Source organism: Mixophyes fleayi, chromosome 1 (assembly GCF_038048845.1).
Source record: "Mixophyes fleayi isolate aMixFle1 chromosome 1, aMixFle1.hap1, whole genome shotgun sequence".
In the NCBI taxonomy this organism is placed as follows: domain Eukaryota; kingdom Metazoa; phylum Chordata; class Amphibia; order Anura; family Limnodynastidae; genus Mixophyes; species Mixophyes fleayi.
Genome location: NC_134402.1, coordinates 396,623,684 through 396,646,093, shown reverse-complemented (window position 1 = coordinate 396,646,093; position 22,410 = coordinate 396,623,684). Strand labels below are relative to the sequence as shown.

Sequence of the window (22,410 nt, the reverse complement as noted above, 5' to 3'; positions counted from 1 at the left end):
TCGGGACAATGCTGCCTCCAGCTCAATCTGCGTCCGAATAAAGGAAAATGTTTACAAACTTCTCTACCGGTGGTACTATGTACCTACTCAGCTACAAAATATACTCCCGGATTCTTCTGACAGGTGTTGGCGTCTATGCTCTGGTGCGGGCTCTTTCTTACATATATGGTGGGACTGCCCGAAACTGATTCCCTTCTGGCGCGAAATTAAAGCATTGATAGAAATGTTAATTCAAATCCCCTTACCCTTCGACCCTAAATTTTTTATTCTTCCCCTCGGTTTCCCCTCGGCCACTAGACACCAAAATAAACTTGCTCGTCACATTATTTCAGCGGCCACATGTCAAATCGCCATAGAGTGGAGGCAGGCTGCCCCCCCTTCATTCTCCGCTGTAACTAATAGGATTTGGCATACGTATAAGATGGAATACATGACTAGCATTATGCGAAAGACAGCCAAATCTTTTAACAAGGTCTGGGACCCCTGGATGTCTCACTTCCAATACCGCTCCCCCTTTACATAATCATACCCCCTACCCTTACGTAACCCGTTCCTCTCCCATTTCATTGCCTCTGACTCAAGAGGGATCTCCCACGCACCTCCCCTTCTCCCTCTCCACCTTTCACTTTCTCTTTTTTCTTCCTCTTTCTCTTCCTTCTCCTTTTCTTTTCTTCTCTTTGAAAAATAGAAATGCCGGTCTTTATTTCATTGAATCTGTGCTATTTTATCTCTGAAGCACGGAGACTTCTACTTCACTATCGAATGTGCTGAATATATTTTGTTTGATATAACATGTATCCTTTGCACTGTTAATTCTTTTTTCTTTTGACCGTTAATAAACACTTGTTTAAAAAAAAAAAAAAATTGTAGTACAATTCAATGTGTGTAATCTTATTCTTATTATATTTGACTGTCATTTATATTGTTAAATAACTAGAAAAAAATGGTGTTACAAGACGTTGACTCAGCAGAAGTGGGAAAGCTTTAATTTCTTGTACCAATGTATCTTGTAACCAATGACTCTGTGTTCGGTATCTATGTATGATGATACATTTATAAACTGCCACTTCTTTTTGTACATCCTTGTATGATGTTACAATTGTAATCTGACACTTCTGTATGTACAATATCTATGTATGATGTCACAACTGTGAGTTACACCCCTTATTAAATTCCAGTATTAATTGTCATGCACTGCTGTTGGTAAGAGAACATTCTGGATTGAATCTCAATGTTGGTACTAGCAACAATTGAACACAATACTGGTTATACATTTGAACTTACTTTAATTTGTGAAACAAACTTTTTTGTGCTTTGGAACCACAACCTGATTGGATATCAACTTATTCATCTTTAATAGGGGGTACTGTTGTAAGGGGCCCGGACTGACTGGGGGGCCAGCCAGTGCTGATGATCCCAGCTGCGAACTGCTTCTCATTCACAGAAAGTCTGTCTGTGAATCATGTTCATGAATGTGGGGCTGAACGTGCAGAGAAAGAGGGCTAGTTATTACATGTAAATACAAACTATTTAATTTTGCTTATGGTTGTGTGGAATAGGTATATTTGTTAAGTAAATGCTCTTCATTTTTTGGCGGGGTTTTTTGAGGAGAGGGGAATACTTTTATTTATTATATGGGAATACTACTAATTTAATGTTGGGACTGTTTTGGGGGGAAATAGGTTTATTTATTAAATGTGTATTCTATTAATTCAATGTTGGGGATGCTGGGGATGTTGGAGCTAGGGGGGATATTTATATTATTAAATGTGAATACTATTCATCTACTGTTAGGGCTGGTTGGAGTAAAATATTTCTATTTATTAAATTTGAATACTATTAATTTAAAGTTGGGGATGATTGCAGAGAGTGAGACCTAATGATTAAACGCTGATGCTATTGATTTAACATTGAGGCTGGTTGGGGATTTCTATAGTTCTGTCTTTACCTGTCTATTTTTTTTTAAACAGGATCTCAACATTTTGACATTTCTGCATCCAGAAAAGCAACTGAGCTTAAGACAACAGCAACTGCAGGTAGTGAAAGCGGCAAAAACAGGTAGTAGAGAGCAGGACAGTCTGCCAACTGTCCTGAATCTGATGGGCCAGTCCTGAATTTGGGTGACTGTCTTCCTTAGTCAGGACTTTGCACTGCCCATGCTATTAACAGTGTAGCTCATGTGATACCTAGTGACATCACATTTACATATTCCCACCACTGCACACTCACTGAAGTAGGGAGCCAGGGGCGAACGCAGGATTTAGAAGGGGGGGTTTCCGCCCCCCCGGAAAAAAAAATATTGCGAGAGGGGCTGCTGCGCATGCGCAGCAGCTCCATTTCGGCGCGTTTGAATTCTACAGCAGCCGCGGCACTGTCAAGCAGCATCCGCGGCAGTGCTGTATTATACTACAATAAAGCACTGCCGCGGACGCTTCTTTGACAGCGCCGCGGCTGCTGTACAGTACCGTTGGTTCGGGGAGGGTTTCTGGAGAACCAGAAACCCCCCCTGCGTGCGCCACTGGGAGCTTCACTGATCTCTCATATCCAGGATCTGGCTGATAACAAACAGTTTAATGGGCATATATCTGGCATGTAGTGGGGTCTGAGGGGTATGTGATGCAATGCACATGTGTGTGTGGGGGCGCTGTAGCATACTCAGTGCTACACCTCCGTGGGGGGGGGGGGGGGGGGCCTGTCTGTTTCATTTGTACTGGGCGCCACAATTTCTGATGGCAGTCCTGAACGTGATATAAAACGTATCTCCGGAACATCATTTTAATATCTCATAGTGTTCCTAGTAGGTCAGTAACAAAAGTCATGGTTTTCACCTTTAACAATCCCTCATGGAGCAGAAGAATGCGCTCACCAGCACTAAGTGGCCCGCATTGGACAGTAGAGCTACTGTCCAGTATAATTAAATATTAGACAAGAATAGCAATCATAGTCAGACAGGTCAAGTCAGTTAGTCAGTGCAGAACAAGCATCAGGCAATGGCAGGGTGGCTTAAGAGTCAAACATAAACAAGTTTCTAATATGTTTCACAGAGCAGCAACACCAGGTCAGGAATACAAAACCAACAATAAACACCTAAGTGAATCCAGACATAATTGAGTGTGTGCAAATTGAAAAGCACAGGATGCGTAGAAGCACTCACATACACATGAGCACGTGCGTACAGAGACACATAGGTTACAAAGAGCAGACATTTGGGTGCAAAGGAAGAATAAAACACCTACATAGTAAGCACATTACAGTCATTTACTGTAGAATGTTTGTCTGACAAAAGAGACTTTGCAATTGTTTGTTTTTTTCAGAGCAGAATTTAACCATGGTAATTCCTAAGTGGAGCTCTAAAGTTCTTGCGCTCTTAGGTCAGCTGATTACTCCCTGTCTTATACAAGGATTCCATTTATCAGGGATGGGTCAGGGGAGAAAATTATTTATTGGCCTTGGTAAATTCCTGCAGCGTCTTGCACGTATGGAGATCAGCTCTCAAGAACTATCTAGGATAGGAGTTCTTAAGCAGAGATGGGAGGTTAAAGAATGCCGTAAAGATTTAGATATTTAACATTGTTGCTATGACCACAATCCTTAATTCCATCTTTAATTCTGTGGATTTATTTATTTTTCTGTTTCTATAGGGTGTATTGTTTATATGGATATAGCTTAATAGAATCCTCTTTTCAAAAGGTCTTTAAAAGCCACGCGCTCTGTTTTGTGGGGTTTCTCATAGAAGTAGATTTAAATTTGGTTTACAACAAACAGCACACAAATAAATTACTTGCTCTGGTGATTATTCATAGAAAAGTAATTTTATTGTCTAGAGAATTTGGTTATACTGTGAGCAGTGGTGAAAGTGAGCTTGGTATACGGTGGTACGTCATACCACTACTTCTCCTAATACCTTCATTGTAAAACTATCCAAGAGGAAATAATTTTATGGGGAATTTATGTACGCTACCAATAGAAATGACAACAAAATAACAAAGGATAAAGTTATGTAGTGTTAACAAAATATGAACAATAGTAAGTGGCAAACAAAAATGACCTACATGTTAGAATTAAAATTCATCTGATCTAAAGAGGAAATGAGTTTTGATATATGATTCTACATTATTTTTGTTATCCTGACATTTACTACAAAGTTTCCAGTGTCTTCTCGCAATGTGTTTAGAGTGCAAGAAGGATAACAAGGCAGATATAAATCTATTTTTTCATAACTGACCATCTATCCAAGGTCACAAGATAATAAATTAAATTTACTGGGAGAACAGATATGGTTTCTTAAGTTTAATGACCTGGACACACTACACTCACTTAACTTACATTTGATTTTCTGGATTGAAAGTAAAAGGAAGCAATTCTCTACCATACAGAAAACATATGTTCTGTAGATGTTAGGTCCTGTCCACATGCATGAAGTTTTTATCGAATTTTCAGGCACTTTAGGTACATATTTGATACTGCTAGACATAATGGTCAATGATCCTGAATCATTAGGGAAAGTAAAGCAAAAAAAGGAGTAATTTTGCACCTTGGCAAAACCATGTTGCATTGGAGGGGGGAGAAAAATGTAAAATGTGGGGACAGGTTTATAGTTGGGGTAGGGCATGTCCTAGATCAACTTTAAATTTCAGTGTAAAAATAATGCTATCAAGTATTTCTGTGCTACTTGAAAAACAGCCAGTATGTGCAAAATAATAAACTAATTTCCACCCCTTGCATTGTAACATGGTTTTATCTAGGATCAAATTTACTCCTTTTTTGCTTTGCTCTCTTTAATGAATCAGGCCCAATGGGCCATAGTAATCTTGTAGCTGGGTGCTGTAAAATGCAGAGGAAATTATTTCAGCTAATTTGTGGCTTTAACAGAGGCAAGTGGACACACTGCTACTAATATGTGTTTTAAAGTTTTATACTATTGTATTGTTTTGTATTATTGGGATTAAACTAATTATTATTGTATGAAGTGCTGACCTATTGATGCATGTTATGCACCCGAGTCAGCATTTAATATCTTTACATTGCCCAGCAACACTGTTATACACACTATATGAACAACAGTATTTGGCCACACCAGTTAATTATTGAATTGAGGTGTTTCAATCAGACCCGTTGCCAGCGGTGTATAAAATCAAGCACCTAGCCGTGCAGTCTCCATTTGCAAACATTTGTGATACAGAAGTGGTCATTCTGAAGAGCTCAGTGGCTTCTAGAGTGGTACTGTGATATGATGCCACCTTTGCAATTAAACGGTTTGTGAAATTTCATCCCTGCTGGATATTCCACGGTTAATTCTAAGTGATATTATTAGAAAGTGGAAGCGTTTAGGAACAACTCAGCCACGAAGTGGAAGACCTCATAAAATCACAGAGTGGGGTCAACAACTGCAAAGGCGCATGGTACGCAAAAGTCGCCAACACTCTGCTGATTTCATAGCTGAAGAGTTCCTAACTTCCACTGGCATTAATGTAAGCACAAAACCTGTGAAGCGGGAGCTTAATGGAATGGGTTTCCATGGCTGAGCAGCTGCATGCAAGCCTCACATCTCCAAGACCAATGCCAAGTATCGGATGGAGTGGTGTAAAGCACACTGACACTGGACTGTGGAGCAGTAGAAACGTGTTTTGTGGAGTGACGAATCACGCTTCTCTGTTTGGCAGTCAGATGGGCGAGTCTGAGTTTGGCGGATGCTGGGAGAACATTACCTTTCTGAATGCATAATGCCAACTGTGAAGTTTGATGGAGGAGGGAAAATGGTATGAGGCTGTTTTTCATGGCTTGGGCTAGGCCCCTTATCTCCATTGAAGGTCATTCTTATTGCTTGAGCATACAAAGTCATCTTGGACAATGATATGCTTCCAACTTTGTAGCAACAGTTTGGGGAAGACCCCTTTCTATTCCAACCTGACTGTGCCCCAGTGCACAAAGCAGGGACTACAAAGACATGGTTTAATGAGTTTGGTGTGGAAGAACTTGACTGGCCCGCACAGAGCCCGGACCTCAACCCCATCAAACAGCTTTGGGATGAACTGGAACAGAGTTGCGAGCCAGGCCTTCTTGTCCAACATCAGTGCCTGACCTCATAAATGCTCTACAGAAGGAATGGGCACAAATTCCCACAGAAATACCAACATATTGTGGAAAGCCTTTCAAGAAGATTGGAAGCTGTTATCTCTGCAAAAGGGGGACCAGCTCCATATTAAAGTATATATATATATATATATATATATATATATATATATATGTATGTATTCAATCTCTCTATTGCTGTCTGTTGATATACCTTTCATACACAGTTATTGATAACATTTTGATTTATTTTTTATTTCTATAAACTTTAAATATATAATATAGTATTGGGTGTGATCAGGTGGTAGTTGGGTTGGGTTAGATTTTGCATCAGAGCCCAGGGACCCATTTCTATTGATTTATAAATGTAACTTTCTTTGCTGAAATTATACTATCTTTTTCACATGATGTCTGCAGACTTTCACATGTAGTTCCCATGACTGAAATTAAAGTATTTTAGCATTTGCACAAGGAACTGCTCATTAAAATTACACTTAATATTGATGTTCTTTGCCTTGTATGACATACTTTAATACTAGCAACAGTCTCAAAACTAGATTTAATCAACATAGTTTGTTTCTTCATCGATAGAAATGTGATATATATATATATATATTAGGTACAGTATGAGATAAATAGTTATAATAGATAAAGTATATGAAAGTTATTTGATACTGTAGATAATAGATATGAGGTTTTTTTCTTTGCTTTGAGCATTTACTTGCTGACAGAATATGGTATGTGTAATATGTTACAGCTACACCTTTAGAGAGAATATAAGATCATTTTTAGAGATGGTAACATTACCTAATTACTCCATGTATTTAAAAATATCAATAGTTTCTTCTGTCAAAGTGCAATTTCTAAAGCAAAACTGATCATTGTTCAACAAGACTTTTACAGCCTAATATAAATACATGTGATTATTAGATATTTGTTAAATGTTAGCCGAGTTTATTCCTATAAAGTATTTTTCACATTGTGAATTATTTATAGGACGCCACAAGATTTCCGCAGCGCCGTACAGAAAACAGACAATGAACCATACAGAGTAATACAGTACAGAACAATGAACAAAAATACCAATACTTCAATAGCTCCAAACATAGCTAGCACAGTGGAGTTTAAGGAGAAGAAAAGGTAGAGAGACAGGAGGGAATAGGGCCCAGCTCGTAAGAGCTTACATCCTAAAAGGAGGGCAAACAGACAGGAGGCACAATAGGGAGATAGAGGGGATAATTGCAAGAGGAGTGACTAGTGGGACAGGGGATGAGAGATGAGGAGATCAGGCATGGATAGAAGGTTAGGTGTGTGGGTGGTAGGCTTTGAGGAACAGATGAGGTTTGCCCATTTGAAGGAGCACAAGATAGGGGACAGTCGGATGGATCATGGGAGGTCATTCCAGTGGAGGGTGCAGCCCAGGAGAAATCTTGCATTCTGGAGTGGGATCAGGTGATCAGAGTGGAGGAGAGGCGACGGTCATTGGACGATTGCAGGGAACAGGATGGAGTGTAAATGGAGAGGAGGTTTGAGATGGATGGTGCAGTGGAGTGGGAGAGGTACTTGTAGGTGAAGGTAAGCAGTTTGAAAAAGATTATGTAGAGGAAGGGGAGCCAGTGTAATGCAAGGCAGAGAGGGGAGGCAGAAGAGGATGGGCTGGAGAGGAAGATGAGTCTCACAGCCACGTTAAGTGTAGACCTGAGGGGGGCAAGGCAAGAGAGGGGGAGGCCAGTGAGGAGAAGGTTGTAGTAATCAAGACAGGAAATAATGAGTGCATGGATGATGGTTTTTGTGGCATTCTGAGAAAGGAAGGGCCGGATGCGAGAGATGTGCGGAGTTGGAAGCAAAAGGATTGGGCTAAAGATTAAATGTGTTGACCAAAGTAGAGGGAAGAGTCGAGGGTGACACCCAGGCAGCAAAATTGGGAAATGGAACAGATGGTGGTGTTGTTAACAAAGACAAAGAGATCAAGATGAGATGAGGATCAGGAAGGAGGGAAGACAGTGAGCTCGGTTTTAGCAATGTTAATTTTCAGAAAGAGTGAGGATATCCAAGAGGAGATGGCAGAAAGGCAGTAGGATACACGAGAGAGGGGGGGGGGAGATCAGGATAAGAGATGTATAGTTGAATGTCATTGGAGTAGAGATGATATTGGAGACAGAAAGAGGTGATGAAATCAGCAGGGAGGTAGTGTACAGTGAAAAGAACCGAGCCCTGAGGAACTCCTAGAAGGATGGCGGAAGGGAGAGGAAGAATCAGAAAAGGATATATCGAAGGAGCTGTTGGCGAGATAGGACGAGAACCAAGCGAGGACAGAGCCAGAAAGGCAGATAGAGGTAAGGTGATTTGCAACAGGAGGGGGTGATCAACCGTGTCGAAGGCTGCAGGGAGGTCCAGGAGGATGAGCAGAGAGAAGTTAAACTTAGATTTAGCTGAGAGAAGGTTGTTAGTAACTTTGGTCAGGGCGGGAAGGGGGGGTGGGGTGGAAGCCGGACTGAAGTGTGTCCAGGAGGGAGTTGTCAGAGGCGTGCCTACTACTTTCTTGAGTAATTTAGAGGCAAAGGGGAGAATTAAGATGGGGCAGTAGTTAGCGAGAGAGGTGGGATCAAGATTGGATTTTTTGAGAATGGGAGAGATAAAGGCATGTTTAAAGGAAGAGGGGACGATGCCAGTGAAGAGTTACAGATTGAAAAGGTGAGCAAGTTAGGAGCAGGCAGTGGGGGAGAGTGAGCGAAGGAGGTGAGAGGGGATGGGATCCAGGTGGCAGGTAAAAGGGTTTCTTCACCCGACGTAGGGCGGAAGAAGGACCAGAGTTGGTTGTTGGAGGTAAGTGGAGCACTGAGGGTGGCAGGAGAAAGAACCAAGGAGGAGTTTTCAAGTCTGTAAGCCTCAATGTTGGAGGAGAAAAAGGAGGCAAAGTTGGTGGCAGAAAGAGAGAGTGGGATTGGGGGGATAGTTGAACATGGCAAAGAGGCAGCAAGGATTGGAGGGCTGAGAAGAAATGAGGGACTTGAAGAAATATTGTTTGGCGAGGGAGAGGGCGGAGCTGTAGGAGGTAAGGATAAATTTGAAGTGAAGGAATTCGGCCAGGAAGCGTGAATTCCTCCAGAGGCATTCAGCAGAACAAGTACACTTCTGAAGAAAGTGGGTGAATAGAAGAAGAGGCGGGGCCACAGCATCCAGGGTGGGGGTAATGGGAGTGGTTATAGAGGGAGGTCGGTCGCCTGGTCAGGGCATTCCAGGTTGGGAGAGGGGAGAGAAAAGTTTTGAGAGAGGAGGAAAATGAAGTAGGGTCAAGAGCATCAAGATTGCGCCTAGTGAAGGTAGTTGTAGACAGGTGGAGCAGGGGTGGAGGTCAGAGTGAAGGAGAGGAGATGGTGGTCAGATAGTAGGAAGGGAGAGTTAGAGATGTCAGAAATATCCCATTGATGAGAGAAAACAAGGTCAGGGAAGTTACCAAGACAGTGGGTGGTGGAAGAGGACCACTGAGTGAGAAATATAGATTAACAAAAGGAAAAGATAAAAAGCATGGAATGTAAATAGGGGCGGTGGATTCTTTCTTTACAATTGTTCCTTGAGTGAGAAATATCTCCTACACAGCTCCTTGCCTAAAACATGTGTCCTCTATACCTGATGTCTGTTATCCTCCCTTAGGATGTAAGCTCTTGCAAGCATGGCACTATTCCCTCCTGTCTCTATACCTATTCTTCTGCTCCAATTTCACTACAATAGCCATACCTGGAGTTTCTGAAGTCTTGGTATAATTTGTTTATTATTCTGTACTGTTTTACTTTGTATGGTCTACTGTTTGTATTGTGTAAGGTGCTGCGGAGATCTTGTGGTGCCTTATAAATAAAGGATAATAATAATAACATGCATAAAGATATTGCTGCCTATTGCGGGTGATATCTATACAGACATTTCCTTACCTCACATCACTAGTGAGAGGAACGAATAGGAGCAGACACAAACAGGAGCAAGAGGTGAGGCATAGAGCAGAGCAAGTGGGGAAGGAGAGGGCAGGGGCAGGCTCAGCTGGGGGCCATCTGCTTTCCAGGCAGGTCCCTTAGTGGGCTACCTTGGGCTGGGCCACCTGCATTTTTTTCTTTTAAAATGTTCCTTATAGGCTGCTGAGTTGAGTCTTGCCACTCTGGCTAAAATTTGCCAGCCCTTCCCTAAGAGAGGGCATTACCTGAAAAGAACATAAGAGTACATGGGGGTAGTAGACAAGGGAAATTGATAAGGGAAAGAAGAAGGTAGACATGGAAGCCATAAGTTACACCTTGAAGGACATTCCGTTTCAAATTCCATACCAGCACTTCTAAATTCCCATTTTGAGCACTGATTAGCCTGCTGTAGAAGAAAGTTGCACAACCACCCAAGTCTGGATGTCCTTCACATTTGACCATACATGTACATGCATGTGTATGACCATGTGTATGACCCTCAGCTAAAATAACTGGATGACAGAGTCAGTCAACATTACATTCAGTTGTTTATAGTCAGCAGAAATCTTTTTTTGGCCTTTACACACTCTAGTTTGGGGCCAGTTAGGACTAAAACAACCCTATTGGCATGACAAATTGCAGAGTGCATGGGCATCCTAAGTGTTTGCGCTTACAGACAATTTTAGATCCACCTATGGTGTGTTGTTTTCACACTTTGACAATATTCAGTATACATACCTCCCAACATTTGGGTAGGCAAGGAAAGGCGTGGCTATGGCAAAATAGGGGTATGACCACAACGCAATGGGAATGTGGACACATCCCAGGGAACACCTAGTGCTTTTGAAGTGCTAGGCTGCCCACTTCTCCTCCCCACCAAAACCTTCATTGCCGTGTGCACTAGTGCACCCGTTCACAGCGAGCAGCTGTGAACAGGCAATAGCACCCTAATTTCCTACCGACCAGGACAAAGCTGATTGGGATGATGGGACAGAGCCCTCAAATCCACCTTCTATTTGCCATCATAGTGATAACTGACTTCTGGTTTTACAAGAGTTCAAGCTTTAGAACAAAGTGCAGGGCCAGGCATTAGGAGTGTATGTAAAATATCCTGTAAGAGCTAAATAGTGATATGTCATTGCAATTCTTTTATAGCTCCACCATTTTTTGATTTCTTTAAATATATTTGATTGTACAACAAAAGATTTTCCATGAGAAAACAGGCACCTTACACCATGCAGTAACATATCTATACATGTATACATGTTAACAAATTAAAATATAAAATATTGCCATGTAAAACCCATTTGAAGGATGACCTTGCTGGAAGCATAATTTGTGCAACGAGCACACTATTGTAAGGGAGAATGAATAGACTTATTCTCAGCATCAGCATAGTAATTGATTTGCTGTCTGCAATGTATATTGTTTTACACTCAAAACAGCATAATATTACGATTGGGTCTATTTAAAATTGGTGGATACATGGCAGCAGTAATTACCATATGCAGCGATACAAAATGTACTGCTACTGGTATTTAACATGCCAGGGCTCATTGGTAAACTAACAAAAAACGTCTTACCGGCAGAATAACACTGCTGCTGAAAGGGGAAGAGACCCCTATATGGCTATTGTGCATGTGCTGCTAAGGTCATGCATGTGGCTGGTGATGGGACCAGGAGATGGTTCAATAGTGAATTCTCCAGCTGCGATGGAGACCTATGGACTCTATTGAAAATGTAAGCGAATGCCATCTTGAGATGGTGTTAGTTTTTTATGGGTTTTTAAATCAGGTTCAATCACTGTCTCCATAGATGGCTATGGGGACTGCAATAGCTAGCCTAAAATAGGTTAAGGTAGGAGAAATGTCTGATTTCTCCTGCTTTAACCCTTTGATAAATTGAAAGAAGATCTGCGATGGCCATTTTTGGCTCATCGCAGCTCAAAAAATAAGACCCTTTGTCTACAAACACATTAATCAAGTCACAGTTTAATAAAACCAATTTACTTATGTATAATCGACTATACATCCAAGAACAGATGTATGAATAAGTGGGAAATTGCTTAAACTAAAATAAATGCAGCATTAGCTGATAAAATGGTGATAACACATACGTGACAGCCACATGTAACGACCATAGGGCATGTTCTCATTACTAATACATAAATATGAACTGTGCAAACATCAGGTGAATCACATAAAACTACCCCTTAAGGGAAGTATCTAGTATGTCTTTAGGTATGTTCCTTGAAAGTTTAATCATGAATCTGGTTCTGACTATACTGTACAAAAGAAGTGTACATTTTCATGTGTTGGGTCATCACAAACAAAGATAAATCTCCTGTAAACCATCAAAAAGCTGGAAACAGAGCCAAAAAAGATTCTTTCTACATGTTGCTTTAAAGGGTTTTACACTTTAAAAAATATTTCCCCCATTTCACTCCTTTTAGAGGCATTTTTCACAAGCACCGTCTTTTAAAAACAATCATTTTAATTTCTTATCGCAATGTTAAGGAATGAGAGATGGTGACTGTTCATGAAAAGTCTTATTTTGGAACAGCAGTCATGAAAACCTGCTGTTTCTGTGAAGACCTATCTCCTATGTCCTCTATGGTCACTATCACAAAGTGATCACCTTTATGATAATAACCGGACGTGAGAGCAGGTAAGATGTGGCGAAGGATCCGAAGATCCCTCTACCGCAATGCTCTCCCCACAGGCTTCAATGGCTAACGCCATCTTCAGATGGTCACTGTGCACAAGTTCTGAACATCTTTGTTAAATTACTCAGTCCCCATAGAAACAGATAATAACAGATGGGGACTGCTATTGAAAAATGAAAACAGTGGCACCGCAGCAAATATCTCCGATATGTGCCAAGATCCATTATTAATAAATGAATGAGATACTTAAAAATGTGGTTATCCCCTGAATACTGCTGTTTTCGGGAGATTTTAGGAAAGAATTAGGATGGTAAACAGGCCCCTTAGAGAGAACTACATTTTATTAGTGATTTACCAAGGATAACTAATAGCTAGTAATAGATATACTCTAGCACTGGATCCAAATCAATGCACTACACTTGCTTTTACTGTATCATGTGCTTTAAACCCACTCCCACACAGGTAACCGACTCGCTGGTTCAGACAGCAGCTAATATAGCAGTTTATTCTGCTAGACAATATGAGATGAATACAGTGCTCTGACAAATACAGCGGATCTCATTTGTAATACACAAAACGACGGGCACAGCATGGAATCCTCTTTGATGAGGCCACGTGCCTCGATTTGTGTGATCACCTAGATTTCTGTTAAACTGCACATAGTAGGATAGCGCCATTTACAGAGGAACAGAAATGTGCACAGGCCAATAGGAAATGAGGGCATTCATTGCAAACAATAGACGAAGCTCACTAGTGTGCCTAGTATTGTGTACAGTGCAAAAATGTGATTTTTTTATTGTGCGCAGCAAGAATATTGAAATGAAATAAAAGGGTGTAGAGACACCCTTTTATTTCATTTGCATATATAGGAGTGCTCCTTGCTCTACAGAAAGGCTGATAGCCATTTTCAGTCCACAAAAGGATCTCATACTTCAGATGTAATAAAGGCAGACTTGATGGCCCCTCACTCTCATGATTAATTTTAGTCATAAAGGAGTCTAAAATGATCAGTATTTTAGGCAAAAAATGCAAATGTTTTATTTAATGAAGGATAAGTGGTTCTAACAAGGTCATATATTGCTGAAGTGATGGCCAAAAGTTTTGAGAATAACACAAGTATTGGTTTTCACAAGTTTGCTGCTTCAGTGTTTTTACAAGTTTGCTGCTTCTCTAATTTTGGGGAGTCCTCCTGGACTCCCGGAAGAGTAGACAAGCCTCCTGGACCTTGTAAAATCCCGAAATTAACGTCAGTGAATAGCGCTTCCCACTATTCAATACCTTGAATTTCTGTATTTCATGCTAGGAGCGAGGCTATAGTGATGTAATGATGTCATCACATCCCTTCCTACCCTCTGTCACATGATCTGTACTCCGATCTCCCGGAGTACAGATTTAAATAGTAGGCAAGTATGTTTAATGCTAGCAGGCATACATACAGGGCCTTAATAAGGGTTCTGGCCGCCCTAGGCGAATATACCTGTAGCCCCCCCTCCCCCCAATGCATTGGCAGACAGGAATACTCCTGAATTTGAATGTTCAGGAGTATTCTCCAGCATTGAAATTTAGAAAGATTGTCTCTTACCTGTTCCTGCTCTCCTCTCTTGCTTGTTCTTGCAGCTTTGTTGTCTCCTCGCTGGCTTCTGGAAGGTTGGGGTCCTGTTTTGAAATGCAAAAATTGTATTATAATGTGAAATGTTAACAAACCCTTAATGATTAGGCCCAAAATACTCCATTATGGACAAATAATACTACCTCATTGTACAATATCTGAACATTTGTGGTCAATCAAATACAAACCTTTACCAGCCCTATCTCACTAATATTTAGTATTTTAGTGATCACTGAAACCACAGAGGGTATCCATGTAACCGCCACCACACAGTAAAGGGACCATGCCCACCCAAGCTGCTCTATTTTTTTAAATAACCCCCTCAGTCATTCCTCACCTCCCATCCAGGACTGGGGTAAAGTCCAATCCCCCCAGCAGCTATTTTCCTTACCTTCCAACTTGAAGCTATTTTCCTCACCCCTCTTCAGCCATTTTCCTTAACCCACCCCCCCACCTGGAGCCATGCCCCCTTCTAGCCATTTTCCTATCCCCCCCTGCTGCCATTCTGCCCCCCCTGCAGCTATTTTTCTCACTCCTTCAGCCATTGCCCTCCCTGCAGCAATTTTCTTTATCTCCCACCCTGCATCCATTTCCCCCTACTTACCTCCCATCCTGCATCCTATTTCTTCTCAAACACATACACCCCCCTGCAGCTATTTTTTTCTCAAACACATACACCCCCCTGCAGCTATTTTTTTCTCAAACACATACATACCCCTGCAGCTATTTTTCTCACACATACACTACCTGCAGCTATTTTTCTCAAACACATACACCCCCCTGCAGCTATTTTTTTTCTCAAACACATACACCCCCTGCAGCTATTTTGTATTTTTTCTCACACACATATCCTCCTGCAGCTATTTTCACCACCCCTCCTCCTCAACTCACTTACCTCATTACAGCAGTCATCCTCTTCTAGGACAGGCAGCTTGCAGGAAATCCCCTTGCCTGTCAGTGCAGGGGCAGAGAATGCTTAGTCAAGTCTCGTGAGAAGTGGAAATCTCGTGAGACTTGATTAGGTGCTCCGTGGCTGCACTGACAGGCAGCTAACAGCATGGGATTTGCTGTCAGGCTGCCTGTCTCCATAGTGACAGTCGGGCCGCCCACTTTGGACCAGGGGCAGTCCCGATGGTAGACAGCCACGGAGCGCTCCATTTTAAGGAAAAAAAAGTTTTAAAAAATTACCGTAAATGTCAGCAGCGCCGCGCCCCCCTCAGAACCTGCGCCCCAGGCTGCAGCCTGATCAGCCTAATGCCCTGCATACATAAATAAAACAAAAGTCTAATGTGATGATCAGGGGAGCGGTGGCAAATTTTAGCCCAGTTGGCAAGACTCGACTCAGCAACCTATTAAGGAAAAATGGATAAAAAAGGGAAAAAAATGCAGGTGCCCCAGTGACCCAGCCTAAGGTAGCCCCCTATGGGACCACCCCAGGGGTGCAGATGCCTCCCTGCCCAGCCAGCCCCTGGGAGTGATAAAACAACAAGCTACATGTAGCTCCTGCAATTCTGTAGGCTTTTCCAAGATATTATTAAGATGTAGTTCTCTACATTGGGGAGATCATTATTCTGAAATGGTAAATATCAAAAGTGTGTCTGAATTCAGACAATATTATAGCCATTGGCTAGTGGCTAGTCACTGCAGTCTCACAACAGCTAAAGGACCACAGAATGCCTAGCCTTATGCTGCATACAGCAATTATTATACCGCTTTCATACTGCCGCCCCGGGTATATGAACCCAGGATATTGCTGGGGGACAGAGGCTCCCACGGAGAGAAATTCCTAGATAGACCCGTGTTCAGTATGATATGTTTTATTTTTTTTCAACTTTATCATATTCAATTGTTAGCGAGTTTAGAAGTTCGAGCACGTTAAGTAATTTTTTGGGTTTTTTTCCTTATTCTTGAGCGCGGAAACTTCTCCCGCAATTCTAATCTTTTTTTTTTTTTTTTTTCCGAAACGGTGTTATCGCGCTCCAACCGTTTGTCAATGTTAAAGTATAGGCTGGATGCGAACCCTCAGCGGTAAAAAGCTATTCAATTGTTTTTTAACGCTGTGGGTGAAACAGGCAAATCTGCTGTTTCATCTCGCACCTCCATGGTCTGCTCAAAGAAAAAAATGTTTTATTAAGTTAAGAAAAATATACATTAAACTGAAAAAATAGGTCTAAAAGTTCATAAAAATAATCTAAAAACTGAAAAGTACTTAAAAAGTGTAATAATAATTAATAATTTTTGGAAAGTTCCCCCTTTAGAAAAAAATGGTGCATGTATTTAAACTTTATTTTTTTTAAGGGGGGGGGGGGTGGTTGTGCCTGACCTCAGTCAGCTCTCGATGAAAAGTAGCATGTTATTTATTTATTTTTTAAAACCAAAATCGTTTGCTCCACACTCTATTTAGTCTTAGCCCTAGTGCTGGCAGGCTATTGATGTGTGAGTTAAAATCTTTGAAAAATTTGATGTAGGGTTCCCCCTATTTTAATTGAACCAGCACTAGGCAAACCAGCTGGGGTGATAGGCACTATAGCAGAGGGGGGGGGAAACGCAGTTTGGGTCCCACGGCCATAATGACTAAACACCCACAGACTGTTCAGCGCTGGCCTGGATTCCCTAGGGAGTGTGGTCCGGTGAAAATTGTAAGCGGGCCACCCAACTAGGGACACCCAGCCCAGTGCCGATAGCACTAGGGCTCTTCCTACTACCCCTGGGCTGGGGGTAGTAGGGTAATAAATGGGGATTTTGTATGAAAAAAACAAAAAAAAATAAAACATTTGATTTGTGGAACTACATGTCCCAGCCAGCCATGTTGGCCTAAATAGTGTGGGCATGCTGCTACTTGTCTAACTACAAGCACCAGCGTACCCATGGCACCCAGGGCAAGTTTGCACTTGTAGAAGCACAAGTGCCAAAATGATCTTACACCCACGGCTGGCTGTGATCTGTAGTTTCACAAAGCAAAATGTTAAATAAAAGCAAAACACCCTCATTCCAACCACAAATCTTTATTAAAAATAATAAAACCCCAAGAAATACAGTAAACACCCTCATGTACACCATAATTTTAATTAAAACAAAAAAAAAAAAAAATACTCACCATGGACGAAATCCTCAGTTTTCTGATGCTTTACCTACACACACTCATTTACGCAAAGTCCCAATAAATATTTGTACCTTATAAATGTCCATGCTTGGCCAGTGTTCACGAAATGTTTGTAAATGGCAAAAAATGTACCTACTTGTATCTGCTGTCCAGGGGGGGGGGGGGGGGGGGGGGGGGGTATTGTTGCTTGCAGTGCTGGGGCCCTTCTTGATTGCAGTGTGGGGGCCCATTCTCTTGTGCAGTGCTGGGGCCCTTCTTGATTGCAGTGTAGGGGCCCAATCTCCTTCGCAGTGCTGGGGCCCTTCTTGATTGCATTAATTTTCTTTTATTTTTTTATACTAAAATGACTGCCTTAACCACTCCTCATTTCAAACTCGCTAGGACCAATAATAGAGCGCGAGGGGGTGGATGCAGTGTTAACAATTGAATTTAGCGTTTTTGGTTTTTTTTAAAACAAGCACTCGAACAGGAAAAAACGAACGCGGGTTTTTTTTTTTTTTTCGAGCGCGGGATTTTCACCCGTCTCGCTAACAATTGAATATGCCCCTATAATTGTGTTTGGTGAGACCCAGGTTGAAAAACCCGGGTCTCACCATTCATAGTGCAGGCGACCCAGGACTTATACCACCAAATGTCCTGGGTCTAAACCCGGGATTTTTCACTAACACCATTCACACTGCGCCTAAACCCCGGTCGTCTGGTCTTGTCCCGGAAAAAAAACCGGGGTTTTCATGCAGTATGAATGGGTGACTTGTCTTTTTCCAGACTTCACTGTATTATATTTTCAAACCTGCATTGTGAACTGTATTCCTGCACTTAATGCCCTTTAAATGTAGTGTAGACTTATCTGGACTCGGAAGGGACAGTGTTAAAGAAAAGTCAACACATCCGCCCTCAGCCCTCGCTCCTCCTTCAGGTCTTAAGTTACAAAACTCAGGTCTCCCCCATTACAGGAATCGTATCTTCAACTTTCCGGTTTATCTTAACAAAGGGTTTATCCTTCAATTAGAAATGGCTCAAAATTTTGTGCAGAGTAAACTAGCTTCTTCCAAGGTCACCATGTTTGAGAAGATATCGTGTCCTTATTGTGTCAGGGCAAAGCAGATATTACAAAAATACAAGTTTAAGTCGGGGCATCTGGAATTCATTAACATCGGCAGTCTGGATATAGTGGACAGCGTCCAGGACTACTTCTTACAGATAACTGGGGAGCGGACGGTAAGTTTCCTGCTATACAGCTGGTAGATCAGCTCCTGGCTTAATATAACTGCAGCTGACTCACTGCCGGGCTGGGCAACAACGCGATTCTGCAGCGATGCACAGAGACCTCTCATTGTGTCTGCTCGCTGCTGACTGCCTAATAATGTGTGCTCTGAAGGGTATTGTACAGCGCATGATTGGTTCAGACTATGCATTTGTATTTGCTTCATATATAAGGCAATTGAAATAAATAACTTAAATACTTGTCCTGACTCTGGACAGTGTGAATCATGGGTGTAATCTTTGCATATTCTGGCAATACGATCCCCTTAAAGTACAACAATATATTAAATTCCCTATAAACGAATAAGGAAAGTACAGTAAACACAATGTAACTCTCTTTCTACCACGATATTATACATTGAAATACCAAACCAATGCTATAGGAACAGTATATTTACTACCCCTTAGATTTCCAGGTCTATAATCCCCAATTTATTCGGAATAAGCCCCCAGTGTGCTGCAGGAGGCAGCTCTGCTATAATAGTTGCTTTTAATCCCACTCTCAGGCTGCTCCTGGGATGCTTTTTGGGCAGCATGGTTTCATTAGATAACTATTTGCCATGTTTCAATATAGAATACATTGCATCTTCCATTTAACATGTCACCTCTATTAAGATGCCTTTGTTGGTTAATGATAAAGCAAATCAGAAATTCTCCAATTAAACATATTTTTTAAAATTTATTGTTACTTTAATTATGTCTGTTTTATGACTGAGAAATCTTATCAGCAATATCATTGTTCCCACCTGCAAGGTGATAATGTACATGCCACATTCTTGGTGAGTTAATGTCACTTTTCAATTCAGTTAGATTTCCACCTTCAGATTATTTTCATTTATTGTCCAGTACATCCGGCTTACAATTTATATTAAATACGTTGTTTTATCTTTATGGTATTTTTCAGTGCTTTTTAGCCAGGCGGTTACAGTAGCAATAAAAAGTAGTCACCCATTTGTAATTTTTCAGATTTTATTTTATTACATGGAATTATTCTGAAAGTCTTACCACAGATCAACACACAATATTGTGTAGCATCAAATCAAAAACAAGGCTAAAGATTTCTCTTAAATAATTAGAACTAAAAATTGATGAAATAAAGTCACTCCCCTTATTTTAGTACGTGGTAGAAGCACCTTTAGCTGCAACTCAGTCCACGTGTTACATCATGAAATAAAAATAGACTAATGTGAACAATACGGAAAAGTAGTTGAATACTTTTTATAAAGACTATATATTACCAGAGCAATTTGTTTTTTGTCACATACTTGCTGCTCCCTGTGTATTGGATAAAGTTGTAGCCAGGCAACAGCTTTGTGTCGCATCCATACCAGTGAAAATAAATAACTGTTCATTGATATAAAGAAAAGGCTGAAAAGCAGCAGAGACGATGCAGTAGAGCATGTACAAGGTAATAAATTTAGAAATGTTATATGCATCTAAAACTCACCCATAAATAATCTAACATAAGTACATTATCTTTCAATATTCAGGTACCAAGGATATTCATTGGAGAGAAATGCATTGGTGGCTGTTCTGATCTTGTTCCACTGGATGGCAGTGGCGAGCTGGAAAAAACGTTGATTGCAATTGGAGCCTTGGAGTAGCAATCTGGTAATTATGACTACCTTAAACTACTTCTTACAGTCGCTGGCTTAGTGCTGGCAATGTTACTAAAGTGATTAATAAATGGCAGATATCCCATCAATCATTAAATAAATTACTATATTAATTTGCATACTTAAAATCTTTATGAAAGTTTCTCCAATAAACTGTTCTTCATTAAATAATATTATATAACCAGGGCCTGATTATCCAATAGGCTGATTAGGCTGCAGCTTAGGGCGAAAGTGTTTAGTGAGGTTGTGCAAAACTTTGCCATGGAAAGGCATAAACTGAAATTCATTTTAAAAATATAAATTACAATAGTTCTCCAAAGTAAAAAGAAAACTGTGACCCGTTTAAGCAGCAAAGTGGAGCTGAGCTTTGCGAAGGCACAAACGTAACCATTGGTTGGGAAACGGGGTGAAAGAAGCCAGATTGTAAATGAAGGATAAGCCTGACGCTTATTAGTCTGGCATGGAAGGTGCTGTCAGAGTATTAAAACATCACTGTACTTCATGTGTGAAATTTGATTTTCCTTTTGGTTTCATTTCAGAGACAGATGCAATGTTCCGGATCTGAATCCATGCTTCAACTTGCAAAACTTCACCATCCAGTATATTTATAGGAGGAGGTTTCTTCTAAAATTAAAATGAATGATAATAAAACTGTTGTAATCTATTAATTCACTAATGTGCGGTATTTCTCTGTGCAAAACAGCACTTTTACTACAGCAATTGGAACAGTGCTTAGACGTTTATTATTATTATTATTATTATTATAAATATAGATGTATACGCACAAAAATCTCCTACAGACCTGTACACTTAAGGCAAATATACCGAGCATTCCAGCTATGGGAACGGAGTAAGGTTCATTTTCTTACCATAAAGCCATTATATAATAACAATTGAATACAAATCAGACAAGTACTAGTGATGGAAAGGTCAGAGCCCTCTTTATTTAACATAACACATCATAAACAAACATGTATTTAATTAAACCTCATCTTTACCAAACCAGGCTGCCAATTTAACCATATCTTTTAAACCACACAACTGTATAAGTTTATAAACATAACTATATAACCACATAACACAACATCATCTCCCCCTAATCATATTAATCCATTAACAAGGAGGAGGCCACTTGCACCAAACAAAATGCTCCTTCTAATGCTTATTGTAACCCTATATTAAAGGTGTCTAACCCTACGTCGGATAAGTGTACTTTCTCCTCCCTTTAAAACAACTGTAAATGTATCCTTCCAAATCAATGTCTGAAAGAGAACCCGCCTAACATATGTATAAACATTGCTATTCATCTGCCTAACTTAAATCTTGTTTTATCAAGAGGTCTCATATTATTCAAGACCCAAACGGCCCTCAAAACCATCTTAGCCCAAACCATGATTGTATCTGGAAATATGAACTTAAATTGAGATAAACTCTGTTTTATTTTTGTAGCAAAACTATTGATTTACTTTTCCTAAATCAATTTATCCAACATAAATTAATAGGATGTTTCGTCTGGGAAAATACGATTTAGCTGATCAGATATAGTCGATGACCATGTCACTTCACACCTCTACTCCTTAACCAGATGAGTTTATAGACTGAATGCTAACCCACTGCATTCAACAGCGCTACTGTGCTCGCTGTTTTTCCCCAATGAATATATGAGTGGCTGATGATCCATACTATCCTTATCCAGTGGACCGGCAAGAATAACAAGGCTTGTGAATAACCATAAGCGGCCTGAGATAAATATGAAAACAATCAGATTCCGATATGCCTACTTACATAATTATACTTAACGGAAGTCGTATTCTAAATGAATAAAATGTAAACACATCCAATACAAACTTAGAATTCCTAAATATTTTTTTTAAGTAAGTGATCATATAGATAACAAAAATCAAGATACATCATATAACCTGTTCTCTTCATTCTGTAATCTGATGTACACAAGTAATGACAAGTTATCTACTAGTAGGGGAAGGGACCCAATTGGAAGAATAAGGAGGAGGGAAAGAGAGGAAGCTGGTATGGTGGGGATGTGCCCACATGAACCCTGTAAAAGCATAAATTGCTGCCATAGGGAGACTGGTCTGAAGCAGCACCGATGATGAGGAATTTTGGGGGGATTGCTT

At 40.7% G+C, this 22,410-nt stretch overlaps 1 protein-coding gene and 1 long non-coding RNA gene across 3 annotated transcripts in view; both read left to right on the top strand.

The window, feature by feature from the left end:
• The window catches only part of LOC142109203 (uncharacterized), a 29,942-nt gene extending 26,416 nt beyond the window's left edge, over nucleotides 1–3,526 (top strand). The window contains exons 2-3 of one of the 2 annotated variants that reach the window (XR_012680309.1): nucleotides 1,971–2,036; nucleotides 3,320–3,526. This is a non-coding gene — a long non-coding RNA (uncharacterized LOC142109203). Of the gene's footprint in view, nucleotides 1–1,970; nucleotides 2,037–3,314 lie in introns of both variants that reach the window. The other variant, XR_012680308.1, reaches the window with a different exon arrangement.
• A 14,769-nt stretch (nucleotides 3,527–18,295) lies between these two features.
• Nucleotides 18,296–20,926, top strand: GLRX (glutaredoxin). Its single transcript, XM_075181189.1, has 3 exons — nucleotides 18,296–18,614; nucleotides 20,150–20,270; nucleotides 20,815–20,926. Exons 1-2 carry the CDS (start codon nucleotides 18,408–18,410, stop codon nucleotides 20,261–20,263), a joined length of 321 nt encoding a protein of 106 aa, XP_075037290.1. The 5' UTR covers nucleotides 18,296–18,407; the 3' UTR covers nucleotides 20,264–20,270; nucleotides 20,815–20,926.
• Nucleotides 20,927–22,410: the final 1,484 nt, after the last annotated feature.